The sequence below is a fragment of the Telopea speciosissima genome, chromosome 3, assembly GCF_018873765.1.
Source record: "Telopea speciosissima isolate NSW1024214 ecotype Mountain lineage chromosome 3, Tspe_v1, whole genome shotgun sequence".
NCBI lineage: Eukaryota > Viridiplantae > Streptophyta > Magnoliopsida > Proteales > Proteaceae > Telopea > Telopea speciosissima.
This window is the reverse complement of record NC_057918.1, coordinates 31,880,265-31,906,284: the sequence shown is the minus strand read 5'-3', so window position 1 is coordinate 31,906,284 and position 26,020 is coordinate 31,880,265. Positions and strand designations below refer to the sequence as shown.

General features: G+C 39.1%; 1 protein-coding gene and 1 long non-coding RNA gene across 3 annotated transcripts; both read right to left on the bottom strand.

Annotated features, from left to right (window-relative positions):
- Positions 1-1,311: 1,311 nt before the first annotated feature.
- Positions 1,312-24,155, bottom strand: LOC122655793. Its single transcript, XR_006332006.1, has 4 exons — positions 24,145-24,155; positions 22,757-22,761; positions 6,278-6,288; positions 1,312-1,570 (listed from the first exon to the last, which is right to left on the bottom strand). It is a non-coding gene; the product is annotated as an uncharacterized LOC122655793 (long non-coding RNA).
- Positions 6,597-21,560, bottom strand: LOC122655792 (protein FLUORESCENT IN BLUE LIGHT, chloroplastic). Of its 2 annotated transcripts, XM_043850131.1 has the most exons (5): positions 21,426-21,560; positions 14,626-14,945; positions 11,638-11,800; positions 10,658-10,978; positions 6,597-7,024 (listed from the first exon to the last, which is right to left on the bottom strand). In XM_043850131.1, the coding sequence occupies exons 1-5, from the start codon at positions 21,535-21,537 to the stop codon at positions 6,822-6,824; spliced, it is 1,119 nt and encodes a 372-aa protein (XP_043706066.1). In that variant the 5' UTR covers positions 21,538-21,560; the 3' UTR covers positions 6,597-6,821. The 2 variants fall into 2 exon arrangements, with proteins under 2 accessions (XP_043706066.1, XP_043706067.1); XM_043850132.1 differs by lacking the exon at positions 21,426-21,560 and having other exon boundaries at positions 14,618-14,780.
- Positions 24,156-26,020: the final 1,865 nt, after the last annotated feature.

The following is a 26,020-nucleotide window of genomic DNA, read 5'->3' as shown; positions in this document are numbered from 1 at the left end:
TTCATTCTATTATTGGGTTCAATTAAACGATATACAACCACATTGTACCCCATTTCCCTGGAGACTATGCATTACTCTAATGAACATTGAAACACGAACAACCACCACTAATCCTCATACAGAGGAAAGTTCCTGTAGACCCTCAGTGCCATAGGTGTGGAGCAGCGTCTGAATCCATCGACCATGTCCTCTTCCATTGCCCCTTTGCACAGGCAGTGTGGTTCGGAAGCACTCTATCTTATAAAATTCCCCCCCAAACCTCTTTCTCAGTGGCTAAGTGGGTTGAAAGCTGGAACAAGTGGCATTCCTTGGGAAAACAGAGGAAAAAAGAGATGGTGAGTCTTCACTGCTTCATTGCCTGGAACCTGTGGAGAGCTAGGAACTGGGACCCTGGTGATATTATACCTAAGGCTCAACAAGCCTTTGAAGAGTTCCACTCAAGCCTCCCACCAGCCCCATCCCTTCAACATTGCTCCCCTCCCACCCCCCCTTCTCAACCGTTTGTAAAGCTGAACAGTGATGCATCAAGGAGTACAGATCTCAGGAAGTGTGGGTTGGGCTTCATCCTTCGAAACTATCAGGGCCACATTATGCATGCCCATGCCCACTTAAATGGTAAACGGTAGTGCGGGGCAATGCAGGCTTGGGTTTCGTTTTTCTTCATTGATTTGATATCTTTATTTTTATTTTTTTTTTGTGGGGGGGGGGGGGGGAGGGGGTTAGGATTCCTGTTCTTAATATGATTGAAATTTTGACCAAATTAGGGGAATTCCCCCCTATAGATTTATACCAGGTTTATGGCTACTGCTACTTTTTTAATGAGAAAAAAAGAAAATAAAAAAGTGGATTGTTCATCAATCTTCTGATATCTTTTCCATCCTAAGCCTCTTAGCCAACCACATAAGCATTCTTACACTTCCATCATCATACTTAACAAATCCAAATTTGTCATTAGTTGACAAAAACTAGGAAATTTCAAATAAAACTGGAAAGAACTCCCATGGCTACTGCCACTTTGAATACTTCGAGGTTCAGATTTTAGGTGGCCAATATGAACATGTTGACATTTGCCCGACATTTTGTGATCATTACTGGTTAAAGGCCAACTCTCTATTGTTGGCCAATATATAGCTCTCTCTCTCTTTCTTTTAAATAAGTTACCAAAAAAAAATGTGCTGCATTTTTTTTGCAATGGTCATACTAATTTTATTTTTATTGAGCCTATTGTTAATCCATGGTGTTCGATGTCACTAATTTTATAACCATGTTTGTCTGGCAGTGTTGTTGGGGTAGTAAACCTACTCCACCAGGGACAGTGTCCACACCTCTTCCTCCACCCTTCCCCCCAGGTATATCGGCTGCAGAACTTCTAGCCTATGAGCGTCAGCTGGCTATGAGCAAGATGGCTGGTGCCCAGGCACTAATGCACCCACAGGGTCAACATGCTCTCAAACATGCAGCCATGGGCCTGGGTGCTGCTGGAGCAAGCCAGGCGATCTATGATGGAGGTTTTCAGAATGTTGCTGCAGCCCAGCAGCTCATGTACTACTGAGAGATGATACCCTTAAACCTTAGTATTTCTTCGTTTGTGTCGTAGTCTTGACAAGACTTTTCTGATGGTTTTCCTTATTTCCATTTTTTTTTTTGGGTGTGCTCGCCTTTGTATGGATATAGTTTGTAGTTTTAACTGTGCAGTGAATAGATTCAGGGGAACTGGGTGGGTGCTACAGGGAGAAGAGATATATTTTGAAGGCTTTTTTTATATTTTATTATTATGATGGCTTGTTCCCCCTATAAAGGTTTCTGAAGCTGTTTCATGGATGATGGTCCGAGCATCAGGTCTTGATAGCTATTTTCTTCCCTTTTACAGTTTGATAGTTTATCTTAGTTGCTTATTATACAGCGGTCCGCAACGTTGGTTTGAACCTACTGTGGCAAGCGGAGATAAAAGTTCAGTATAAAGATTGTTGGGTTTGTTACTGCATTTTCAATTTTTCTTTGTTAATGCCTTTTCTGTGGGGAGAATTTCTGTTCTGTTAAATTATTATTATGCTACTAAAACACACTTAGTAATACTTGTAGATGACCCCTGCATGAAGAATTCTGTGACCATGAATACATTGCAGAAGTGGATGTCTATTGATTTTACATTATGACCCTCCCTAGGCCATGCAATGGCAGGAGCCTTGTCCACTGATACGTTCTTCTATTTTTTTTAACCCAGTTAATGCCATTTGTAATGTACGAATCATTTACTCTGTAACAAGCGCCCTTCCTCCCCTCCCCGTTTTTCATTTGGTTTCTTCGGCACCTCAAGGCACTGTCATGTGCATTTTAAACAGCACATGCTAGTCGTTCAAGCATCCGCAAAAAAGATTGGAGTGAGCATTAATGCATTTTCTCGTCGACTTACTTTGAGAAAGTGTCAAATAATCTATGGGTACAGGATTTCTGTGCCTGGCCAAGGTACACAAGCATTTCTCTTTTCCTCACGTGAAATGATTTTGTTGTATTTCTATGTAGGATGTTATTTTGGCACACTTTATTGATTTGCTTTCTTATGTCCACTTATTTAGAAAATCGTCTTCCACAATTTGTAAATTTTTGCTCTCTTTGTACTAACACTTTTTTTTTTGGTAAGACCCTCTTTGTACAACACACTTCTTTTAGTTATTGTTCAACAACTTTAAACAATAACATTATAATAGTGTACTTTAAAATTTTTTGGAAATCCTTTTTTACTTTGGTTTTAAATTATTTTTGGAAATAAAATGAAGGTTAATGGAAAGAAACTTGTATGTTTTGAACAAAACTATAGAGGTGCCTGTTCAGGAAGCCCCATACTTGAAAAGAAGAAAGACACTTATATTTGAGTAAGGCGCGTGTGCCAGAACCAAGCAACGGCTAGAGCATCAGAACAAGCTGAAAAAGTACAGTGCGCGTGTTAGTGCAACGGTGCTTGTAGATCCGTTTTACTCCACCCAAGTGCTTGCTGGATTCGTGTCCTAGCTGATCGTAGACCACCGCGTGCTACGAAACCTCCACTGTGCTAGGGGACTAAGCAGGGCATAGCTAACGGCATAGGAGCCGACTCGGCGTCAATGATTTTGTGCTGCACTGGAGTGATCCAATATGTGGTTTTACACGTTCCACCACTTCTCTGTTCATTTCCAATACTGATCGTGAAATACACTGAGCAGCAGGATGTTGAGGCCCGGAATTCGAAATGAAAATTTTGATTTGCCTGTTCCTAGTCGTCATGGGAAAGAAAGGCAGAAATAAGAAAGAGATTAAGAGTATGTGATCAGCTCAGGCAGCATTTACTCTTTCTCCAAACGCTTGAACCGCCGATTAATAGTTGTATAACATTGTGTACTAGGAAACCATAGTCACAACTTGTGTGGCAGCTTCTGTCGGCAAGGACTCAGAAAGGGCAAATGAACAGGAGGCAATGAAAAGGAAAAATGGGGGAGTTGGGAGCATGCTTTGAAGAATCGTTATTGGATAGTCCAAATCGGGCTATTCATATTGGAATCGGCAGGCAAACAGGGGTAAATCCATCCAATCCAGCTGGATTCAGGACCGGAGGATCCGATACTGGATTACTAAAATCGTGGTTGGGAGTGTTTAGCAACGGTATGACAGGATATCAGAGTATGGATGAGCACTTGACGTTGTGGGCTCCTCCTAGTTCCTAAGGATATGACAAAACACAAATAACTCATCTTTACACACAAACTCAGAATGATTCTTAACAAAAATTTTAAGTCCCACAGAGTAGACTTTACTGTTTGAATCGTTTGATGGACCTTATTGACAGCTTATAGTTTTTGCCTCTCTTTTTCACCACAGGTTAAGAGTTTTTTCTTCGTAAAATCTTATTTATACTGATTATACATGGTAATTTACCTTCTTCGTGGTTTTTACTTGAATACACCTTTCAAGTTTCAACTGAATAAAAAAATATAAAGTAAAAATATTAAATATTCTGACTAGGTCCAGTTACAATTTCATTCCAAACTGGCTCAGATACCTAATATTTTACAACGTGAAATCCATGCGTAAATAACCTATTAATCAGCCAATACCCAATCCTAGTTATCCAAATATCCAAACCTAGTTATGAGGTAAGCACACAAAGGAGCAAATAAGATACCTGGTTTCTATTGCAGACCCATGATGGAGTCCACTTGGTGTACACGTGGGTTGTTCAAGTGCATGGCTGTAAATTTTTTTTTTTAATGGAATAATGTACTTCCTTTGGTTGTTTCAGTTCCTGTAAGTATCGTTAAAAGGGGAAAAGACCAGTTCTATTATGTTGTTTAATGTGGAAGGAAGTTCTTGAAGGCTTTTTTCAATTGAATGTGTTGCCAACTGAGCTAGCCCCTAAGGGTTAGTTCTTGAAGGATTGTGTTTCCCTTGAAGCACCCAAATCTTATGCAACCTTGCTCATTTGATTTCTTGTCTTCTTAATCAACGAAAGGTCCAAGAAGGGAAAAGGTCTTGCAGATCCAAGTTCCTACCGAGGAACATATCAGTTACATGTTAGTTATGAGGAACACATTAAATGGTGAACAACATCCTCCACATTTGCACCTAGTGTCCTAATATATCTAATTTACCAATTACTTTATATAATAAGAAGGTTTAGCTTCCATAGGTGTTAACGTGATAAAGACTAGCTAAGACTAGTTGCTTGGATGGCATACAGAAGACAATACATATGAATAAGCTCCAACTCCATGAATCAATGTGATGCAGTTAAGGGTGTCCAATCCGACCAATTGGGGCCTCAAAAAACTTTATTTTGGCCAATGGTTGGGTTGTTATGGGCCTTGGGCTTGTTATTTTTGGGTTTATTGTCGTAATGGGCTTTTTTATAAGCACATAAAGTGGGGGTAAAGTTAGTATACCGGATTAGTAGTTGAGTGAATGAATTAGATTAGGATAATTAGTAGTTTTTAAAAATTCTATTTTAAGTCTGTTTGCTTTAAGTTAAGAGAGTGATTAGGAGTCCTTTTATTAATCAACTTAGAATTTTTTTGAGGTCTTTATATATGTAATACACCCTCATCAATTGAAGATGATTTGAGTAAAGGTCTTAATAGCTTGGCATATGGGATTGGTATCCCATACCTGATTTTTGTCTTCTCTTCTCCATTGATTACAAGGTTGGTTTCTGCAATTCTCTTCTCTCTTCATATCAAATTCTAGTTCTGATTCTATTCTTAGTATAAAATCCTATATTTTTTCTGGTTTCTTGAATTCCTACTAAAAAGGGTGTACCTGGTGCACGAGGCTCCTGCCATTGCAGGGTCCGGGGAGAGTCATAATGTATGCAGCTTTACCCCCGCTTTGCTGAGATGTTGTTTCCCGACTCAAATCTGCAACCACTAAGTCATAATAGAGCAACCTTACTGTTGCGCTGAGGTTCGCATAACAAGAAATTTTCTTGAATTCCTACTCCAACAAGGATTTTTCTAAAACTTCAAATCTAACCATTGGATTTCAGTTCTGCTTCCATAGTTAGCAATTGGTTTCTACTGCATAAGCATTGCCATTCTAAACCTTCTTACGGTTTCAGTTTTTGACTTTTGTGCTGATTTCTTAGAGTCCTATTTCAAGTTGGATTTCTAGTTCTGCTCTATTTTAATATCAAATTTGATTTTCTATTTCAGCTTAGTATTCTTATATCATTGCTGAAATCTGTTGGTTTTTTAATACTCTTTAATTGTTGGTCTGAACCCCATGAGATTTGCCATTGATATTCACTACTGAAATTATGTTTCAAAGAATCCTATTCCAAGTAGGATATCCTTATAACTCCAGATGAGACTATTGGGTCAGACTCATCTTTTGAGTTATTACTAGACTACTAAAGTGACCTTCGACCAGAATTTTATTCCCACCTGAGTAGTAGATTATTACTTTTTGCAATTCTTATAAATCTGGTCTTTTAATCTTTGCTGCAAAACTTCAATCGGGCAATGGGAGTTCTAACCGGCCCTAGCCTTAAATTCCGAACAAAAGCTTTGATTGGACCGAGGTTCATGCAGGGAGAGAATAGGAACTAATAACGATGGTTTGAGGTTGAGGCAATCGTGGAGTGAAATGTATCTTCTTTGTGTTAGTTGACCTAAGCCGGACCATTATTGCTGGGGTGCGGCTCGGCCTCTGAACTGTATGTGGGACGAGTTTCTGACTCATACAGCTCGGGCCAGCTCTAGCGTCTAAGCATGCTAACGCATCTTAATAATAGGTTTGAGAGCTGATCTACGAGCACCCTTACTTCTTTGGTCGTAGATCAGCAGTAGTATACGATTCATTCCTTCCATCTGTGACTAATACCCTCTCTAGTTCCCTGACCTACCGCGCAACATTTTAAATATAACGCAGTTGAAAGCAATCCTGCTTTCCATGACATCATCCTAATCCACTTTGCCACAATGTATATCCCAGAATTCTATTCCTACCTGAGCTGTTGATTATTACTCATTGAAATTCTTCTAAATCTGATATTTTTCTCTTTTCTGCGATTCTAGTTTTCAACTGAGTTTATAAACCTAATCTCTTAGGTCTCTAGAAACCCATCACTATGATAGATCATAATGCTACATTTACAATTACACAACATTAGCAAGATTCCCAAATGATTCATGAGTGCATAGCACAAAGACACCTGATAGATTAGTTACATTTTAGATACCTAAAAAAGGACTATCCCCCGGAGGTGCCAACCTCAAATCCAAACTAAGAGCTCAACTAATTTTGGACAAGCTACATTATAGTTAAGGATAGAGACCATATGAAACAGAGAAAAATCAGTCCACTTCTAACCTTGCAATGTACTTATCATAGAATTTTCCAGCTTGCTCAAGATCCCCTAGCTCAGTATAACAGTCTGCAATCGCACCATAAGCTTCTGTGTCACCAGAATCCTCTCCTTCTCGCTCAGAAATTGCCAGAACCATAGAGTGGTATTTTATTGCTTCCCGGTACTTCCCTTGCCTTTGCAGAGATGCCCCTGCAAGAAGCAATTTCCACATTAAAAGAGAAAACAATTGGAAAAATGTTGTGAAGCATATGTACTTACGAAGGTATACACATCCATATCCATGTATTCATATACATAAAATGTGTATAGTATTTACCTAAAATCCCCATGATATGTCGGGGTGGGAAAATTCTGGTCTAGGTCATATTGCCATGTTATGCATATTTGTTCAATTTGGACTGTACCCAGAATTCAGACAAGGACAAATGTCTCAGGTCATTCATGCCAAACCCACGTTGTCCAAATTTGTCATATTAACCATGTTTATCACAAAGTGTATAGTAATCACCTATATTTAAGAGGGTAACTAATGCTAATATATGTTAGTTTTGAACTCAAAAAACTAAGCTAATACTCAAACTTGAATTTAAGAAAACATATTTTTTTTTCAATATTTAGTGTAACAAATTTGGACAACTGTAGTCAGCTTCTCAAAGTTGCCAAACACAGAACCATACCAGTTCTAAACTCAGACAAGATATTTTTTGTACAAACCTGGATTTTGGACGATTTATTTTTGTCCAGATCTAGTTTTAATTAGGTCAGTCAATTTTGCTGCAATTCCAGCATTTGATCATCCCATTGTTATCCTTAGTTGCTTCACTCCCACTTACTACATCAAATAACTTATGAGGAACTAAGTTGATTTCCATAGCTTAGAACTAATATACTTCTACATATTATTTGTAATGAGAATGTGGCTCACACGCAAATGCATACAGAACACACTTTTTCCAATCAATTCAATAAATCATCCATAGATAAGATGAGTGTAGCAGAGATGAGGATGTTGAGAAGGATGTGTGGCAAGACCAGGAGAGATAGAGTAAGGAATGATTGTATTAGAACCAAACTGGGAGTTGCACCAATCCAAGAGAAGCTCCGTGAGAGCCGCTTGGGGTGGTCTGATCATGTACAACGGAGACCTATGGATGCACCAGTAAGGAAGAGTGACTAGATTCAGTTTGACGGAGCTAAAAGACGTAGGGGCAGGCCTAAATTGACTATTGGAGAAGTAGTAAGAAAGGATATGCATGTGGGAGGGCTCGATCCTAGTATGACCGTAGATAGAATTGTTTGGAGAACAAAGACCTGTGTAGCCAACCCCTTGTAGGGGAATGTTCCTGGGATGCTGCTTTGACTACTGCTTGGACTTCTTCCTTTACTTATTATCTTTTTTACTTTCTTTTACACCTCATACGTCTTTTTACTTCTCTTATTTTTATTACTGTCATAGCCTCTATCGGATCCATGTAGCCGACCCCATTTAGTTGGGATAAGATTATGGTTGTTGTTGTTGTTGACTTGTTGTCAATAAATCGTCATAGCTTCCATACCTAAACCAACCCCATCCTCCTATTTCCCTAGAATGTCCACCCGAGTTTCGACCGCAGCAGTTATCTTTCCACCATTCCAACACCATTATCAGTTATAGAGGGGTCTACTTTCATTTAACGGAATGTTTTTAAGTTTCTACATTCTCATTGAAAGGAATGTATCTACAAAAAGGAAACAAAAAGAGAAGAACCCTAAGAAGTGAAGATTTCACAACAGGCAAGAAAATATTTTAGAAAGCTTGGAAATATATAAAAGAAAAAGTGAGCCATCATCTTTCATTCATTTTTAATCCCCCTCACCCCCCCCCCCAAAAAAAAAAAGGTTGTTTCATTTACATGGGTACGAGAATTCAAGTCATATAGTCATATCTCCACTTTCCAAACCTCAGCTTCTATAATTTTCAATCTGTAACCATTAATGAAGCTCTACTTAAAGGGAATATATAAAGATCAAAATTTTCATGTTCCTCCAGAGAAAAGCTCGCCTTGTGAATATTACTACCAGAAGCTAAATTCAACTGAATCACAATTAATATCCCAACTGTATGAAGTTAGATAAATACTATAATACTAACATGTTATTAGCAAAACAATGATTAGCTTATAAGTATATACAATATCAAAACACCCAGACTACAGGAACACTGAAAATTAGATAAACTATTACAAATTAGATTATACAACGCAACATATTTTTGTGGTCTAACAACTGTCCAAGTTCCTTAGTATATTGGAAGGATCATACAATATTCTTTTTTCCCTTGCCATAAATAAAACATTAGTTCACAACCTTTTGAATATTGTCTCAAGGATATCATAAAGGTAAACGAAAACCCTTGACAATAAAGAAGTTTTTCAACAATTTTAAGGTAGACAATCACCAATCCTCTAAAATAGCAAAACAGTACCCCACTCTCACAAGATATTGAAATATTGTTAGCTAAAATAAGTCAAAGAAGACCAACTCAGCTTGGCCTAATCCCAACTACTTGGGAGCAAGGACATGAAATCTATGATATGATTCATGTTTAAAATTCTGGTTTACCTAAGGTTTTTCCCAGCTGCTGATAATACCAAGCCCCCCCCCCCCCCCCACCTCAAATTAACAACATTTGAGTATTTCCATTTGGTGCAAAAGTCTGCAAATGCATGAGAAGGCGAGTTTACCAAGCAGGAAATGATCACACCTTCCATATTGAGGCGATTGTCACAACTATAATTTTTCAGTTCGGTAGTTTGTTCCATCATAGTGGGCAAGCCTTGTCGCAACTGTTAAGTTGCGCTACTGCAAACTGTTGGTTGCAGGTTCAAAACTTGGAAACAGCCTCTCCTGAGAAGAAGGGGGCAAGGATGCGAACATTTGCCCCTCCCAGACCCTGCTGTAGTGGGAGCTTCGTGCACTGGAACGCTCGTTTTAGTTTGTTCCATCATATTGATTGAGAATGTCAGTACATTCCCCTCTTCAAATAACCGGTTATTATCTTCTAGAAAATCTTTGGATTTGAAAATCAAGTGTTTTCAGTCAACTAAAAATATATTGAGTTTAGTAGTTTCAATATTACCTAAGAGCAAAGCATATACATAGAGGATCTTGAACTGGATATGCAGGCAGCCAGCAAAGCTTCCTAGGCTGCTCCTCCCAATTAACCTTTTCTCCCATTTCTTATTCTACATTTACCAAACTATGAATCAACTATGCTAGCTGGACTGTGTTAAACCGTGGGATATGTTAGGTGAATACCATAATAGGGGGAGTCCCTCTATCGTGGGTTGTGGTTGTGTTCCAGTGGCTGTCTTGCTTAGGTTTTACTTTATCTCTTTATTTCTTTCCTTATTAGTCTAGGACACTTTGTATCTAGTTAGATTCCTTGTTATTTACTTTCCTAGTCTGATTAGGAACTATTCAATCGCAAGGACTCTTAAGCTCTCTTGTAATCTGGAACTTATCTTTATATATAATGATAGAGGGGGGAGGCTATAGTCATTGGCTGTTAATCTCTCTAGCAGCCTTCTCTCTCTTCTCTTTACTTTGATAACTGGTTTTATATTCTGATATTGTCAGAGACTGGATTCTTTAAATGATGCAACTGGATAGACTACCCAATTGCAACACAAGGTTTCCTACTCAATTACAACACAAGTTTTCCATTGCTCCCTCTGTGACAACGAGCACGGACACACACACACGGGCATAGTGCTCAAATTCGTTAAAAACAGACGAGTTAAACAACATCGACAGGAAGCAAAGAAAGTAGGAAATACAGACCCAAGCCTCGAGCCGCTTTTTTCTCCTCAATGGGATCCTCCATATTCTGTGCAAGCTCAAGGGCTGCTTTAAACTCCATGAATGACTTCTCTGGATTTTGGTTTCTCAAGAAATTCTTCCCAGTTTTCAATCGTGAAATCAGCTCCTGCTTTCTCGAATCTACGATTACTTCATCATCTGGAATTCTACTACCAACGGGAGCATAGCTCAAACTGGGGGCGTAGGACTCAATCTTTGCTTGCCTTCTCAGGGCTGCATTGATCTGGCGGAGCTGATCATTCACTCGCTTCAATTCCCCTTTCCTCTGCCGAGCAAGCAATCCTGATAAACAAAGTGTTTTTTAGTGCAAAATGCTAAAAAGAAAACAACATGAATTGGTACCTCCTATTATTGGTTACCAGGCACCTCAAATAGGAGGTTTACCCATCTCATACACTATAAAGTAGAAAAATGCCAGCCTTTAGAGACATCTCAAGTGGTCCAGGTAATCTTGGATTCTAAGAAGGCACAAGAGGCACATTGTGCCAGCCCTAGCACAACGCTTGCCTGGCGTTAGGCCACAGGGAGCAATAATGGGCTTAATCTGAACTGTTCGGTAGAAGGGGGTTCCTCCTAGACTGGTCACATGTCAAATATGGTAATCCAACTTGACCATATGACCCGCCTTATGGTGGACTTCCCCCTTGTATTTTCAGCCACTAAACCATGGTGCCACTTTCTTTACTTTTGTGTGTGTGTAACGTTGTCTTAGCACCTGGCAAACTTTGTCTAGCTCAAAATTTGGAAGGTGGATAGTAGAGGGTTGGGCCTGGCATATGCACCGAATTTTGGAGCTAGGCAAGATGCCCATTGTGTTAGGCCTTGTACAATGACCATTGTGCCACCACTATCCCATTTTGTAATCCAATGTATACACACAAACAGAATTTAGAGTTCCATAGATAGAAACAGAGGTAATTGTGATGTTCCTGTTACCTCACCTCCAACTGTAGCCCCTACAAGAGCTACAGAGAGCAGTAGAGGCATGTTGAAAACAGAGTTCTCAGTTTCGCATGTTTCTGCTAAAGCTTCAAAAGGTATAGTCAACATCAAAACAATTGATAGAACAAATGCCACTGCTGGCAACCTGAATGGTAACATGTTCTGCAAAAGACATAATATCAATCAAATGTCAGCACTCAGAAGACCCTGAGACACACACTGCGCACAAACATGAACACAATCAAATAAAATGCAAGTTCCATACATTAGTTTCCTACTTTCTAAATAACTTACCGTATGAAGTATTCTCAAATATAGACTCACGGCCATGATGTAAGTCATGGTCGAACAAAAGAGACCCACAAAAGAAATATCAAATGTGGAGAATATAACCTAGATCGATAATACAACAAAATAGGCAACACTGTAACAGCAGAAACTATGAAGAAACCAGAACCAAGAATGGAGAGAGAAGAAGACGAAGTGGAGAAGAGAATCTCTGTACGTGCGTGTTCAATGGACTGGGGTTTGGTAGTAATAAATTCCATGGCCTATAATTTATTATGTGATATTGTTTAGTGGAGGGACTATTATGCAATTAATTGGATTAAATTGAGAATATTTACTTCTTTGGGGAGTTAATGGTATTAACTTATTTAATCTATATATCATTATAATCACCATTAATTAGATTAATGGATATGATTAGATATTCGGAATATTAGGTAGGATACCCAATGGGATTCTACCTCTTTCCAATTTTGTAGCAAACAAGGATACTCGTTATTGACAAGGACACTTGTCATTGAAGGGATTGACAAGGACACTTGCCATTGAAGGGACTAGCCACATCATGACAATGTTCGATTTAGAATCCCAAACACACTCAAACAAGGTAGCCCAAAATTAGTGGCCAACCTAATCTACAAAAGAGGAGGGAGAGGAGATGGCCACGATGAAAATTCTCTCTCTCTCTCTCTCCTCTTAGGTTGTGAAAATTAGTGCTTTTGGAACCCTACGTGAGAGATTGTCAGTCTGATTATTTCCCAACAAACACAAAGGGTTGCGTGAAAGTGTTCCATGGATTGCTCAAGTGAGGAAGAGCTAAGATCACATGGAGGATCTACGCTTGCAGTTCAAGGGTAACCCGTTTCCTCCCCCATTAATTATTATATGGTAAATTTCGCATGCAAGAGAAGAACGACCTAATCCTTCGCTGTGTCGCCGTTGGGCCCATCTAACACACCGTCATCCCAGCCAATGCCCTTCTATACTTGACCTTGTAAAGTTCTTGATGCAGGCCCACATGTGAGTGTAGTTGGCAGTCCTTTCTGTCACGTATTAAGTAGTTCAATTGCATGGGTTATGATCATAAAATCATCCTTATTAGCAGAAGATCATTTAAGTTGTCCCTTTTATTAATCCTTGGGCAAGTTTAAGCATGTGAGTAGGTGTTTTACTGTAACTTCGAATCCGACTTTGGAAGCAGCAGCTCATTGTGAAATCTTTTGGGATAATTCGTATCTTCTTCACTTCTTGCTTCTCTCTCTTCTATGAATTTATTTATTCTTCTTCTCTAAGTTCTTCTAATGTACTTTTAAATTTATCTTTGTACACATCTATTCTTAAATTCTCCATCTAAAAATCTTCTTTGTGATCTGAACTTGTACTACCTCTATCTATCAATGGCCTCACCACTTATATTTTTCATATTCATTCCCATTAACCCCTTAACAATTACCATGAAATTCAGCTAGGCAGAATTTCCATTTGCTCAGAACTTAAACTGAACTTGCCACCTAGACATCGAGGAATTGTAAACCTCTTAACTCTCCATATTGTTGAATCATCTAAAATACGATTAAATCTTTCAATCGGATTCGATGTCCACATTGAATTACAGTCTCATTCACCTAATCTGTCTGCCAAATTCTCAAACCTGAAAGCTTCCTAATCTGAAGCAATCCTTTAAAACCTTAAAAATTGAACCATTTCAATTATATCAGTACCGATTTGATCTCAATTTAAAACTAAATTGAGCCCTAACAGTGATTTTACAACTTGAACCCCAACCCTCTCCTAGCTTAAAAAGTACCCATTATGATCCTGCATATGTTTGCCTAGTTGTAAGCTTTGTTTTGGTCTGAATTTCAGTAATGGCCATATCCCCAATATGAAATGGGACCATGGAATCCTTCCTTTTGGGTTGTCTTTCTCACCTTTTTCTTTTCAGCCTATTTCAGTTGATTTCAGCCAAAATGGGCCTTTCATCCCTTGTTCAAAGAAAAAGATTTATTATTTTCAACTTCAAAAGAATTCAAACATAAGACCCCTCTTTAACAATCAACCAAAGCCTTAATCACTAGGTGGGCCACACCTGCTGTGTTTAATATCGACTGTTAAAATACATCTCTAAAACATAATTTGTTATGTGCATATATACATACATCAAAAGGTTCGAAAATTTCACTTCTGTCCTCATATATTGAAATAATCACCAAATGAAATTATCAACTAAGAATGTTTTGTATATAGCAAACCTAACACCCAATCACATTGATTCCCCCATCCATCCTACATCATTAGGTTTTCATTTAGACTTATGGTCTGCTTCTTGAACAATGATCTGAAAGTTCATCACTAAATTCTGACAAATATAAATTCCTTATTCGAGTTTAACACGATCCAAATAACATACAATCACTGGTCATGTTCAGGGTTATGTCATCTAATGTTATAGTGCCATACTGCCATAGAAATGAGCAATGGAACTTTCTCATCTTAATACACATAAAACAATGGTAATGAAATAATGATTTGAAAACTGCTAAAGCAACCTTAAAGTACTGTATTTTTTAGGCAACAAAAAAATACTTATTGATGTTGCAATAAAGGGTCTATTTTGGCAACTTAAACCGAAGTAAAAGTTCCTATATGAGAAAGGGAAAAAAATATAAAAAAGGACATGGGGAGACTCACCATCCTACCTGATGAGGGAATAAGCATTCCACAGTGCCATGGTCATAATCTGGTAGCCTTCTTCGACCAATACAGCGAGTTTTCTCAAACTTAGACATTTGTGAACCATCAGCCCATGAATAAATGGACTGGCAAGTTGACAATAATTGGCTTGCCTCAAACAATATCTGATTTCTACTAGATGAGTTACTGAAGGAAAACATGAATTTCTCCCCGCCAAATGAAAGAAAACCAAGCTTTTCTGATTTCAGCAATGCTTTTACTTCCAATAATTGTTTAAAAATAATTTCACCACCAACATGTACTATGTCCTTCCTTCCATGTTTTGCTGTAGGAAATAGAAACAAAGGACAACAAGAAAGATTTGAGCTACAGATGGTGCAAATAACTCATAATTAGCTAAAAATGTTGCTTATAAATTGTATCTTATTTGACTCATAAGCAAAAGAATTTCTTTTCCAGATACATAGGCAAAAGCATGAGGGCAGGAAAAGAGATAATCAAGTCTAACAGCCTTGGCCCATTAGGTGACTAAAGAACATGAAGGCAGGAAAAGAGAGATTAAAACATTAAAGGATAACACAGAAATTATTCAAATTTGTAACATGTGGAGGATGAGATAATCAAGTCTAGCAGCCTTGGCACATTAGGTGACTGGTTGCCTAGGACCTCAAGGGGCACCCTATGGGTAAAAGAAGCAAAACAGAGTTTCCGTTTCATCATACAACCCAGAAGAGACAGTTTCTATTTTTATATGCGCACACCCAGGAATAGAGTTTTTCTCTCACAACTTTTATTTTTCCTAGCAAAACATTAATGAAAATCCAGAATGAATTGTGCTTAGCCAGCCATGGTTCAAAATCTCAACGGAAATGTTGAGATTTTGGTGAAATGTTTTGGAAACCAAAACGAGTTCAAATACGAATTCAGAGAATTTCCAGATTTTGGCGAAACGATACAAACCAGTAATATTAAAACCCAATTTCAAATCATTTCGTCGATTCTTTCACCCGTTTCGATTGGGAGGTCTGGAAACATCTGGAAGCCTGAATTTTTTGCCAAAATCCTTCGTTCAGCAGTTGGATCAAGGGTTGGTGGTCGACTTTGGAGAATTTACTGCAATCTTTTGGTAGTTTTGAGCAACATATGGGCAAATTTTGAATTTGAAGATAAACCCCCTTTTCTTGAAATATGAACATCCAGGAGAGGGGGAGAGGAAGAGGAACATCATGAGTAGACCAGTCATAGACTCATAGATGCCAAGGTGTCACCTAGGCGTCCAGGATCCCTTTGCTCAAAGGGCGCCTTGGTTTCCTAGGTGTCTCCTAGGTGGTGCCTAGCCGCCTTGGCCCCCCCCTTCCACTGCCTCACGTCGCCAAGCCACCTTGAAAACTATGAGACCAATGACCATGAGCCCCTCTGATTCATAAAGGGAGACTCAATTTGACCATGCCACACAAGATGCCAACCATGGTGCACGTGTCCATAAAGGCTACTCGAGAGACCTGAGCTGTAATTTCAGCCTAGATGAGGAGGAAGATGGCATGGATATAGACGTTATGAGCTTGTCTAACACTCTTGGAGGCCCGAGTATGGAGAAGAGTAGTGGATATGGGTAATGGAGTGAACCATCCTTTGCCCTAGAGAGCTCTAGTTCCGAAGATGTTGCGTATGGCCAGTATAGCTCTTCTTCTTCATTCGACACTGAGTCTGAGGGTCAGTCACATAATGGGTCATCTTTTGTAGAGAGCTTCTTCTCATACTGGCCCCCCAACTATATATGCCTTGCTCCACCAAGCTGTCATGGTGGGTCCATATATGTACCTTCATGGCCCGGTGATTAATATCCTAGAACCGGTTACCTTGCACATGTTGACGATGCCACCTACAGAGCTGTTGTGATAGACTTTTGAGAGTTTCTTCAGGCATAGTATGACTTGGCCAACATATGTGATACAGTCAAAGGAACAGTTGTCAGTCCCGGGGCACATCTATCTTCTAGTGGTTTTGACCTTTCTCAAAACTCTATATAATATTGACATGGGCCTAGGGTTGTAACTCGTAATTTGTAATATTGAATGACAAACAGTTGCTAATTTGTAAATTGTACTTTTAAGTGTCTTAACTTTTTGACAATGATGCAATTTAAATGGTTTCACACTTTGTTAATTGTGGGAAAATTTTCAATTTCATGGCTCTTCATTCCTAATGCATATTTCAATTATTTTTATTGAATGTTGTGTTCTATGTGTTCCAAGACTAAATGATGTGTAGATTGTGGAATAGGTATATAAGGGAAAGGATACAATAAGCTATGCTATAGATTAGCATCCTAGGGTTCGAAGCCAAATTACTAATCTGAGTGTTCCCCTCCTAAGTCCTAATGCAAAATCGACCTTGAACTAGGGAAACCAGCGGGAGATCAATTGCAGCTAGGATCAACACAATAAGGATGAACAAATTGAATAACTGAAACTTTTATTGCTTTTTATTTTTTTTTTTTTGTTGCTGTTTACATATGAAAGAACATGAAAAAAAAGGATAAGAAGAAGAAGGGGATATAGATAGATGAAGGGGGGATAGGGATAGGAGGGGTTAGGCTATCTCAGCCTTGGGTCTCTCACCCACATCTATCTCAACTGTTGAACACAAGTTTTCTCAGACCAAACACTTGCAAGCAAGCAATAGAAATTCCATTAGTAAAGTCTGAATTCAGTACAACTGATGGGGCGTACTTATAGCTTGGCCCAAGCTTCACAAAATAGAAAGTCTCAAAAATAGAAACCAAACGAAAATAGAAACTAAATGTAACTAAAAGGAAACAATGGACTAAAATAGAAACTTAAGAAAATAGAAACTTCTAAATAAAAGCTAAGACTACTTTCAAAATCTGAAATTAGAAATTAGTACTAACTTGCTATAACTGAATTTAGAAACTATCTAATCTCCTATTACAACCAAACTGGAAAATAGAAACAAAGTAAACTAACATAGCCAAACAAAATTAGGAACAAAGTTGTCCATATGTGCCCCCAAAGCACTGTTCGCATGGGCAGTAATTATTTATTTATTTATAATTTCTGTCTTGGTCTCTTATCTTCTCCATGCTTCTCTCTGGGCTGGGGCTGCCTTAGGTGGTGCTCCATCGAACCAACAAAAACTTGCCACATCATCAGACCAGGCTGCCTCTCACAACAGTCGAATCCCACAACCTTGCTGGGCTAGTTTTGGGGCTTGTTCCTGCGGGTACAAATGGATTTGTGATCTACATCAGCTCTCCCCATCTTGAAAAAACCTCGCCCTCGAGTTTGGTGGAGTTATTGAATCAGACTTGCATAATGAATCTTCAATTGGAAGTAGAATGTAACAACCGTCAATCGTGTCTACCACCTCTCCTTAGCTCTGATACCAAATAATGTAGATGGAGTTCAACTAAGAACCACTCTACAGTAAGATCGATGATAGGTTGCCGCAGAACATCAAATTAGAAACAAAATCAGAATTAATAACTTAGTAAATAAGAACCAAACCAGCCAGCAGAATATCACCAAACTTAGGTCGAGTGGAGGTGATGTTGAACAGGTTCTATGCTCCAAAATTCAGCCAGTTCTGATGGCTGAAGGCTGAGATATGAAGGGGACTCGAAAATAGAAACTTAGCCCATCTCACAAACCAACAGCAATATGGGCTCCAAACAGGGATCAAGTATAGGCTCTGATAGCAGTGACAAGCCCTCAAAATCTCAGCCAATTCTGATCAGGGATTGCTGAGATATGTCCTTCACAAGTTACAGAAGCAAAATCAGATCGCAGGGAGCAGCAAAATCAGGGGTTGCTTCTCTTTGGGCTGGGGCTACCTTAGCCGATGCTCCATCGAACCAACAGAAACTTGCCACATCATCAGACCAGGCTGCCTCTCACAGCAGTAGAATCCCACAACTTTGCTGGGCTGATTTTGGGGTTTGTGCCTGCGGGTACATATGGACTTGTGATCTACATCACCCCCTTCCCCCAATCTAATGATTCAAATATGTGTAACCATGCTTAAATAGGTCCTCTCTGAAAATGCTTAGAATGAGAAAGAGAGGAGCATTGTGTCATCTCCTAGGCTTATGATTTATCCGTTGTAAATGCTTACTTTGAAAAGGGAGGAGCATTTAGTTACTCAAAAGTGGGCATAAAGTAGCCAAATAGATTTCTTTCTAACTAAATGTCCAATAGATTGTAATGTAAGGATTGTATGGTTATACCAGGGGAGAGCCTAACCACACAACATAGATTAGTGGTTATGAATATGTGCTTCATTAACGTAGAATCGTAAAACATGTGAGCTTATTTGCCCTAGATAAGGTGGTAGAGCTTAAAATGAGGTACCTTGAATTTACTGATGAAGTGGTCAAACCAGGAAAATGGGACTTTGAGGGAGACACTAATATGATGTGAAACAAGATGACTGCTTGTCTTAAGAATGTTGCTAAAGATGTTCTAGGTGAATTGAAAGGAAAATGTTACTCTTCTAGGGAGACTTGGTGGTGAGATGATGAAGTTCAAGCAGTCATTAAGACTAAGAAAGCTAGTTTTAAAACATGACAAAGGACTAAGGATATAGAGGATTTAAAAAGATATAAATTTGCCAGAAATGAAGCTAAGAAGATTGTGGGAAAAGCAAGGGCGAAGAAATATGACGATGTTTATAACAATCTAAGCACAAAGGAAGAGATAAAAGCTATTTAAAGATAGCTAAAATGAGGGAAATGAAGAGTAGAGATTTCAACCATGTTAGATGTATTAAACATGAAAATGGTAAAGTACTAATGAGGGATGAGGATATTAATGAGAGATGGAAAGATTATTACTACAGCCTACTAAATGAAGGCATTTCAAGTAATAGTGCTCGGAAGACTGTATTACTCATCAAGCCACCACAACAACATCAACAACAACAACACAGCCTTATCCCAACTAAATGGGGTTGGCTACATGACCCCTTTCAAAAACAAAGGAAAGTAAGAGAAACCTACAAGAAATTGGATAAGAAAGGTAAGTAATGGAAAATGAAAAATGAAAGTAAGAGGAAAGAGGACAGCCCAGGAATTCAAGAACCTCTTACTTTCATTTTTCATTTTCCATTACTTACCTTTCTTATCCAATTTCTTGTAAATTTCTCTTACTTCCCTTTGTTTTTTAAAGGATCCATGTAGCCGAACCCATTTAGTTGGGAAAAAGCTGAGTTATTGTTGTTGTTGTAAAGAGTAAGGCAATGACACTTCTTATCTTTTTGAGTTGTTCTGCCAGATTGGTCGCTCAAGATCATTGGTCTCTACCTGGACCTTATGAAAAAAATTAGATCACCTCTTACGGATTCATTGAGAATTATTCTGATATAGTTCATGGCCTATTAAGGCATTAAAATCTAGCAATTACAATGGCCTAAGATCAGAATCTTAAACTAGTCAAACTCATATGGAAGAAAATGAACGGTCTTGCAATCTAGATCATTATGGTTGATTTTGAGTTATGATCTAGAATCTAGATATTTCATATCGGAGGACAGATCATTCTGGACCATAACCAACCAAGATCATCCTAGGTCTCATTCATTGGACCAGTAAGGTTCTGATGATCTAGCCCAGAAATAAAGCGGCTTAGTTCCATAAAATTAAGGAAGGAAGCTGAGCACAGACGCTTATACTCCTTAACCAAATAAAGCTAGACCTTCAAGTTGATCTACAACACTCCAAGCAAAACAACAGCCCCACAATAGAAGAAATTAGAAAGAGGAACCTTGCCATTCGAATCTGATAGAAGGGAATGAATTATGTAACAGTTTGTCAATCAGTGATCCCTTCACAGAAAATCAGAAATTGGAAGACAAGTAAGCAAGAAATCCTAACAAGAATAATGCCAAAGTATCAAGAACTGAAAAAACAGACCGCTGCCACAGTTAACGAGCAAGACCACAGAATCAGCAGTTGAGTATTGCGAAAGTAACCGGGCGGAGTACAATGATTGTATGTAAGAAAAGACTTCTTTTTTTTTTATCCAAAAGATTATGAACAGAAACAAATGTGGCTAGTTTAATTAAAACCCCGACGTTCTGTTTCACTAACATTATAATAAGATTGAAAGCACAGAAATCAAAGTGCAAATGAGCAGGGAAACTCAAAAACCGGTCGAAATGAAGAAGACATTCTGCTTCACTAACATTATATGAGCAGGGAAACTCCAAAACCAGTCGAAATGAAGACATTCTGCTTCACTAAAATTATAATAAGATTGAAAACACAGAAATCAAAGTGCAAATGAGCAGGGAAACTCAAAAACCGGTCGAAATGAAGACATTCTGCTTCACTAACATTATAATAAGATTGAAAGTACAGAAATCAAAGTGCAAATGAGCAGGGAAACTCAAAACCCGGTCGAAATGAAAACATTCTGCTTCACTAACATTATAATAAGATTGAAAGCACAGAAATCAAAGTGCAAATGAGCAGGGAAACTCAAAAAACCGGTCGAAATGAAGACATTGTCCCAATCTAAACAACAGTAGAACGCAAAATCACAAGTCAAAAGCCTCGCCATAGCACCACGGGTGAGGTATAACACAGATCGTCATGATTTCAATCTCTCTCTCTCTTTTCTTTCTATAAAGCAACTACAGGTACCGCCCGAAAACAGAAACAGATGAGATTCAGCGAGAAATACAGATGATACATGAAAAAGCCAAGTATTTACAGATATTTCAAGTCTAGGCACAGAGAGAAACGCAGAAACAAGAAACATAACGCCCTAACATCAGAACTACTGACCGGAAGCATTGGTTCTGGCGTGGTTTTGTGCCGGAGATGGTTCGGAATGCCGGTAAGCACCACCTGGCATTGGGCGCGAAGACAGGCAGCAGCAACAGACGACCACGGCCATCTCGAGGAGATAATAGGAGGACTACAACGAGGCTATTTCAGTGTTAATACTATATATAGTTTTAGACTTTATACCGTATTATCCATTTCGTTTTTTATTTTTGGGTTTTTGTCAAATGTCCCCCTCAAAATGCCTATTTATCCAAATGCCCCCTTACAACTTTTCTAATTGTAAAATCTCCCTTATTTTCAACAAATTGTAGCATTTTGGTCCTGTCCGTTAATTTGAGACGTTAAACTTAGTTTTAGGATATGTAATGACCAGATTGCCCTTGTGATAAAAACCAACAAAAATTAAAATGTAAAGTGACCAAATTGCCCTCATCTTCCCCAAATGGTTTACGGTTTGAAACTGAAAATCAAACCCTAAACCATTTGGGGAAAATGAACCCTGAAATCAAACCTCCAAAATTGAAATTGTAATGAAGAAAGTTTCCCATGAATCAAGACAAGGGATGAGGGAATTTTTTGCTGTGATCGTTTGTAGAGATGTAGTAACCATCCTAATTTCAGAAATCTCTGCAAATATACCTCTCTAAGCTCAAAAAACCCATCAGTTTGCTCTCGAGAAAGTTAAAGCTGCTGCTGTTGCTGTATTTGTTTTTCCTTCTTGTCTGTTTTTTCTTTGCCCTTTAGATCCAAAAAAAATCTCCAGAAGATAACAAAAAGAGTTTCAATTTCTTTTTCCCTTTCTTCTTTACTTTGTTAGCCCGATTTCAGTATCAAATCATATACAATGCTTTACTAAACAAAAAAGAAGAAGAATAAGAAGAAGAAGAAAAAAAAGATAATCTCAATCTCAAAAGGATATATAGAGCACAAAGATAAAATGTTAAAAGACCAATTTCTTTCCAAGCTCTCTTTTTTTCCTGCAATTTTCTCTAACTAGAGAGCAACTTCAGCGTTCAGGGACACATTAAACTCCACCTGCTCAACCTCCCACCTCACCTTTGCTACTACTCCATCGTGCACAGGCACATAATCCTAATCAAACAACAAAAATTGAGGTGGAGATGAGGGCCAAAAACCTCTCTAAGCTCAAAAAACCCATCCCAACCCAGGTTCCAATCCATCCAAATACCATAAACACCCCTTCAAATTGGATCTTATCAGGTTGCAGACACCCTAAGACCTCTTCCTTCTCCGTGGATCAAAATCAATCCAACACCCATAAAAATGGTGATGATGATAATGCTGCAACTCTCACCGACATCTTTCACTTCCTCTTCGAAAACTTCAATTCCCTCTACTGCAACACTAACAACAACGATGGCAATAAGAACAGCAGTGGCGGCGATCAACGTCGCGAAATCTGTAGTCCCAGAGCATTCATCTTCGAATCACCAAGATTGGGCGACGCAACACCTCACGTACGGCCATTGAATAGGTTCTTTGTGTCACCCAGCACATCTAATTCACTACTGGAAGAGACCCGATCGACCTTATCGGGTGAAACTAGATCTCAGCAACAAATTCCCTCATCCTTGTCTTGATTCATGGGAAACTTTCTTCACTGCAACTTCAATTTTAGAGGTTTGATTTTAGGGTTCTATCTTCCCCAAATGGTTTAGGGTTTGATTTTTCAATTTCCAACCCTAAACCATTTGGGGAAGATGAGGGCAATTTGGTTACTTTATATTTTAATTTTTGTTGGTTTTTATCACAAGGGCATTTTGGTCATTATATACCCTAAAACTACGTTTAACGTACCAATATAACGGACAGGACCAAAATACTATAATTTGTTGAAAATAAGGGGGAATTTATAATTAAAAAAATTGTAAGAGGGCATTTGGACAAATGAGCATTCTGAGGGGGGCATTTGACAAAAACCCTTTATTTTTTTGCCCTTTGAGGTTGGGCGGCTGGGGAGCATGGTTTTAGCCTTCTAGGAAATGGTACGAGCATCAGTCATTTCGAAACTGATACGAATACTATCGATCAGTATCGGACTTTTTTGGCTAGGGATGTCAACTGCAGGCCTGCACCGACAGGCTCAACAAGAAAACCCGAATCGATTTAGCCCGTTTGCACTGTTTGATTGTTCTGACTTCTAATGCGGAGGTTGTATCGTGATCGGACAGTCCGGACCATTGTGCCCCCATGAAAATGTGGAATTTTCTGAGAGTACGACGATCATTTCGCATGTCACTGTGTATGGGCATTCTCCTTTACCAAAAAAAAAATGTGTATGGGTGTTCTCTTTCCCTAATCATCTATTCTTTATGGTTTTTAAGGCCCATCTAGGGCCCTGCTTTAGAGTCCATTTTGTTAGTATTTCCCAGCAGCCCCCTTTAAGGCCCATTTACAAGCATGACCCATTTAACGATAAACGGCTTGGTAGCCCGCTTTAGATCCAATTTCCTCAATTATTGGTAGCACGATTAAAGCCCGAAAACCGACCTATCGTTTATAATTGGACATATATGACAGGCCCGACTACCTATTCAGGTGGTCACGTTGTAGGAAAATTATCCTCTCCATTTCCCTAAAGCTTGGCAGTGCGATAGTGGTAGGTGGAGATGTCGACACGAGGTAGCTCAGACATCCAACAGTCCGAGCTCAACATAGTCAATGAGCTTGGACCGTTGAATGCCCGAGCTGCCACGTGTTGGCATCTCCACCTAGCACTACCGCACTGCCAAGCTTTAGGAATTAGAGAGGATAATAATCCCACATTGCAAGGGTAAAAAATGATGAGGCCTGGTTAGCCTCGATTGATTGACACGCCTAGTTTTTACCTTCAAAGACATCAATATTTTTTATACCCAAAAAAATAAATAAAAGATACCAATACGGCAATGCTATGTTTTGACCACTTTACCCTATGTCTCTATCATACCGCTGATCATATTGACCAAATATCGGTATGAATGGACGATTTTTTTTTTCTTGGTAAACGTATAAATGGATGATTCATAACACTGGTTAGGGAACAAAAGAGAGTGACACTGAAACCCAAGCACGAGACAAATACCGAGGAAGTTATTGGGTAAGGTTGCCGAATTGCTTGCAGCATAAACTACATAAACAATAAATGTTGGAGAGATCTTGGGCTAAAATTGGGATGATTTTAACTCCAACACTCTAGGGTTGATGAAGTTACATCATCAAAGTCTAATGGTTCCTAATCGATTTACCTACTTTTTTTTTTGGTAAAGAGGTACTTTACTGATTTCTAGAGTGTGTACAAGCATTGACATCATTTACACAGAGGTCATGAAGCCAAAGAGTGGAATGCGGCCAAAATGTCTCACACACAAGAGACAGAGCCTTCCTAGCTAGGGCATCTACTACCAAATTCATAGCCCGTGGAATAAAACAAAATCAATGGAAGCGAAGGAGGTTGAGATCCTCTACATCAGCAACTAAATCCGCCACATTAGTTGGTGGGAGTCTACTATGGTTTAGAACGTACTCCACCGCATCTTTGTTGTCAGTTTCGATCAGGACCCTAGAGAAGTCGTCAGTCCTTGCCATTGATAAAGCTGTACGAATCGCAAGAACTTTCCCTTGAAGGACCGAACTAAGGCGCATAGGGATTGATACAGCTTTGAGAAGAGAACCAGTATGATCCCTAAGTGCCACTCCCACACCTCCCTTTGAACATTCGCTGGACAATGCTGCATCGCAATTCATCTTCAGTTAACCTACAGGTGGAGGCATCCAAGTAGGGATGGCAGAAGTCCCAACCGTTGAAGCCGAGCTTCCCCTATTATCTGTATCACCCGTAGCAGCAATAAATTCCAGATAAGCCTTTTCTGCAAGGCTTATAACTTCACCTAAAGACCACCACTTCCCATTGAAAGAGAGTTCATTTCGTGCTCTCCACAGATACTAGCAAATGAAAGAGGCTCTCGACAATGACTCCTTTGCTTTCTTCTTATCAGCTTGAACCAGAGTATCCCATCTACGTAGCCAGTCGACCAGCTTTGGGTCGATCAACTCTGAAACAAACTGTAAGGTGCACCCATTGGGTTTTAAGGATTGTACTCCATACCCCGGCAGAGAAGGGATCCAACGATCCCCCCAAATCTTCACTCTATTGCCATCTCCAATCTTTCACATCAAGCCTTCTTCAAGAACATTCCTGCCGAGGAGGAGACTCCTCCATCCCCAAGAGGGTTGATTGCCCAAATTTTCCTTTAGAAAGTCTGTATTGGGGAAGTAAATAGACTTTATAAAACGTGCCCAAAAGGAGTTTGGTGAGGACCACAATCTCCAAGCTGCCTTAGCAAGAAGAGCATAATTTTGAACTCTAGTGTCCTTGAAACCAATTCCTCCTTGAGATTTTGGTCAACACGTACAGTCTCTGCCATGACATCCAGTGGATCTTCCTCTGATCAGGCGTGTCACCCCAATAGAAGTTTGATGAAGCCTTTCAGACCGACTCATGGAAGGATGCAGGTAACTTAAAGTGGGACCCTGCAAAGTTTGACATTGGAGCCACCGCTGCTTTCACTAAGACCTCCTTCCCTGAGTGT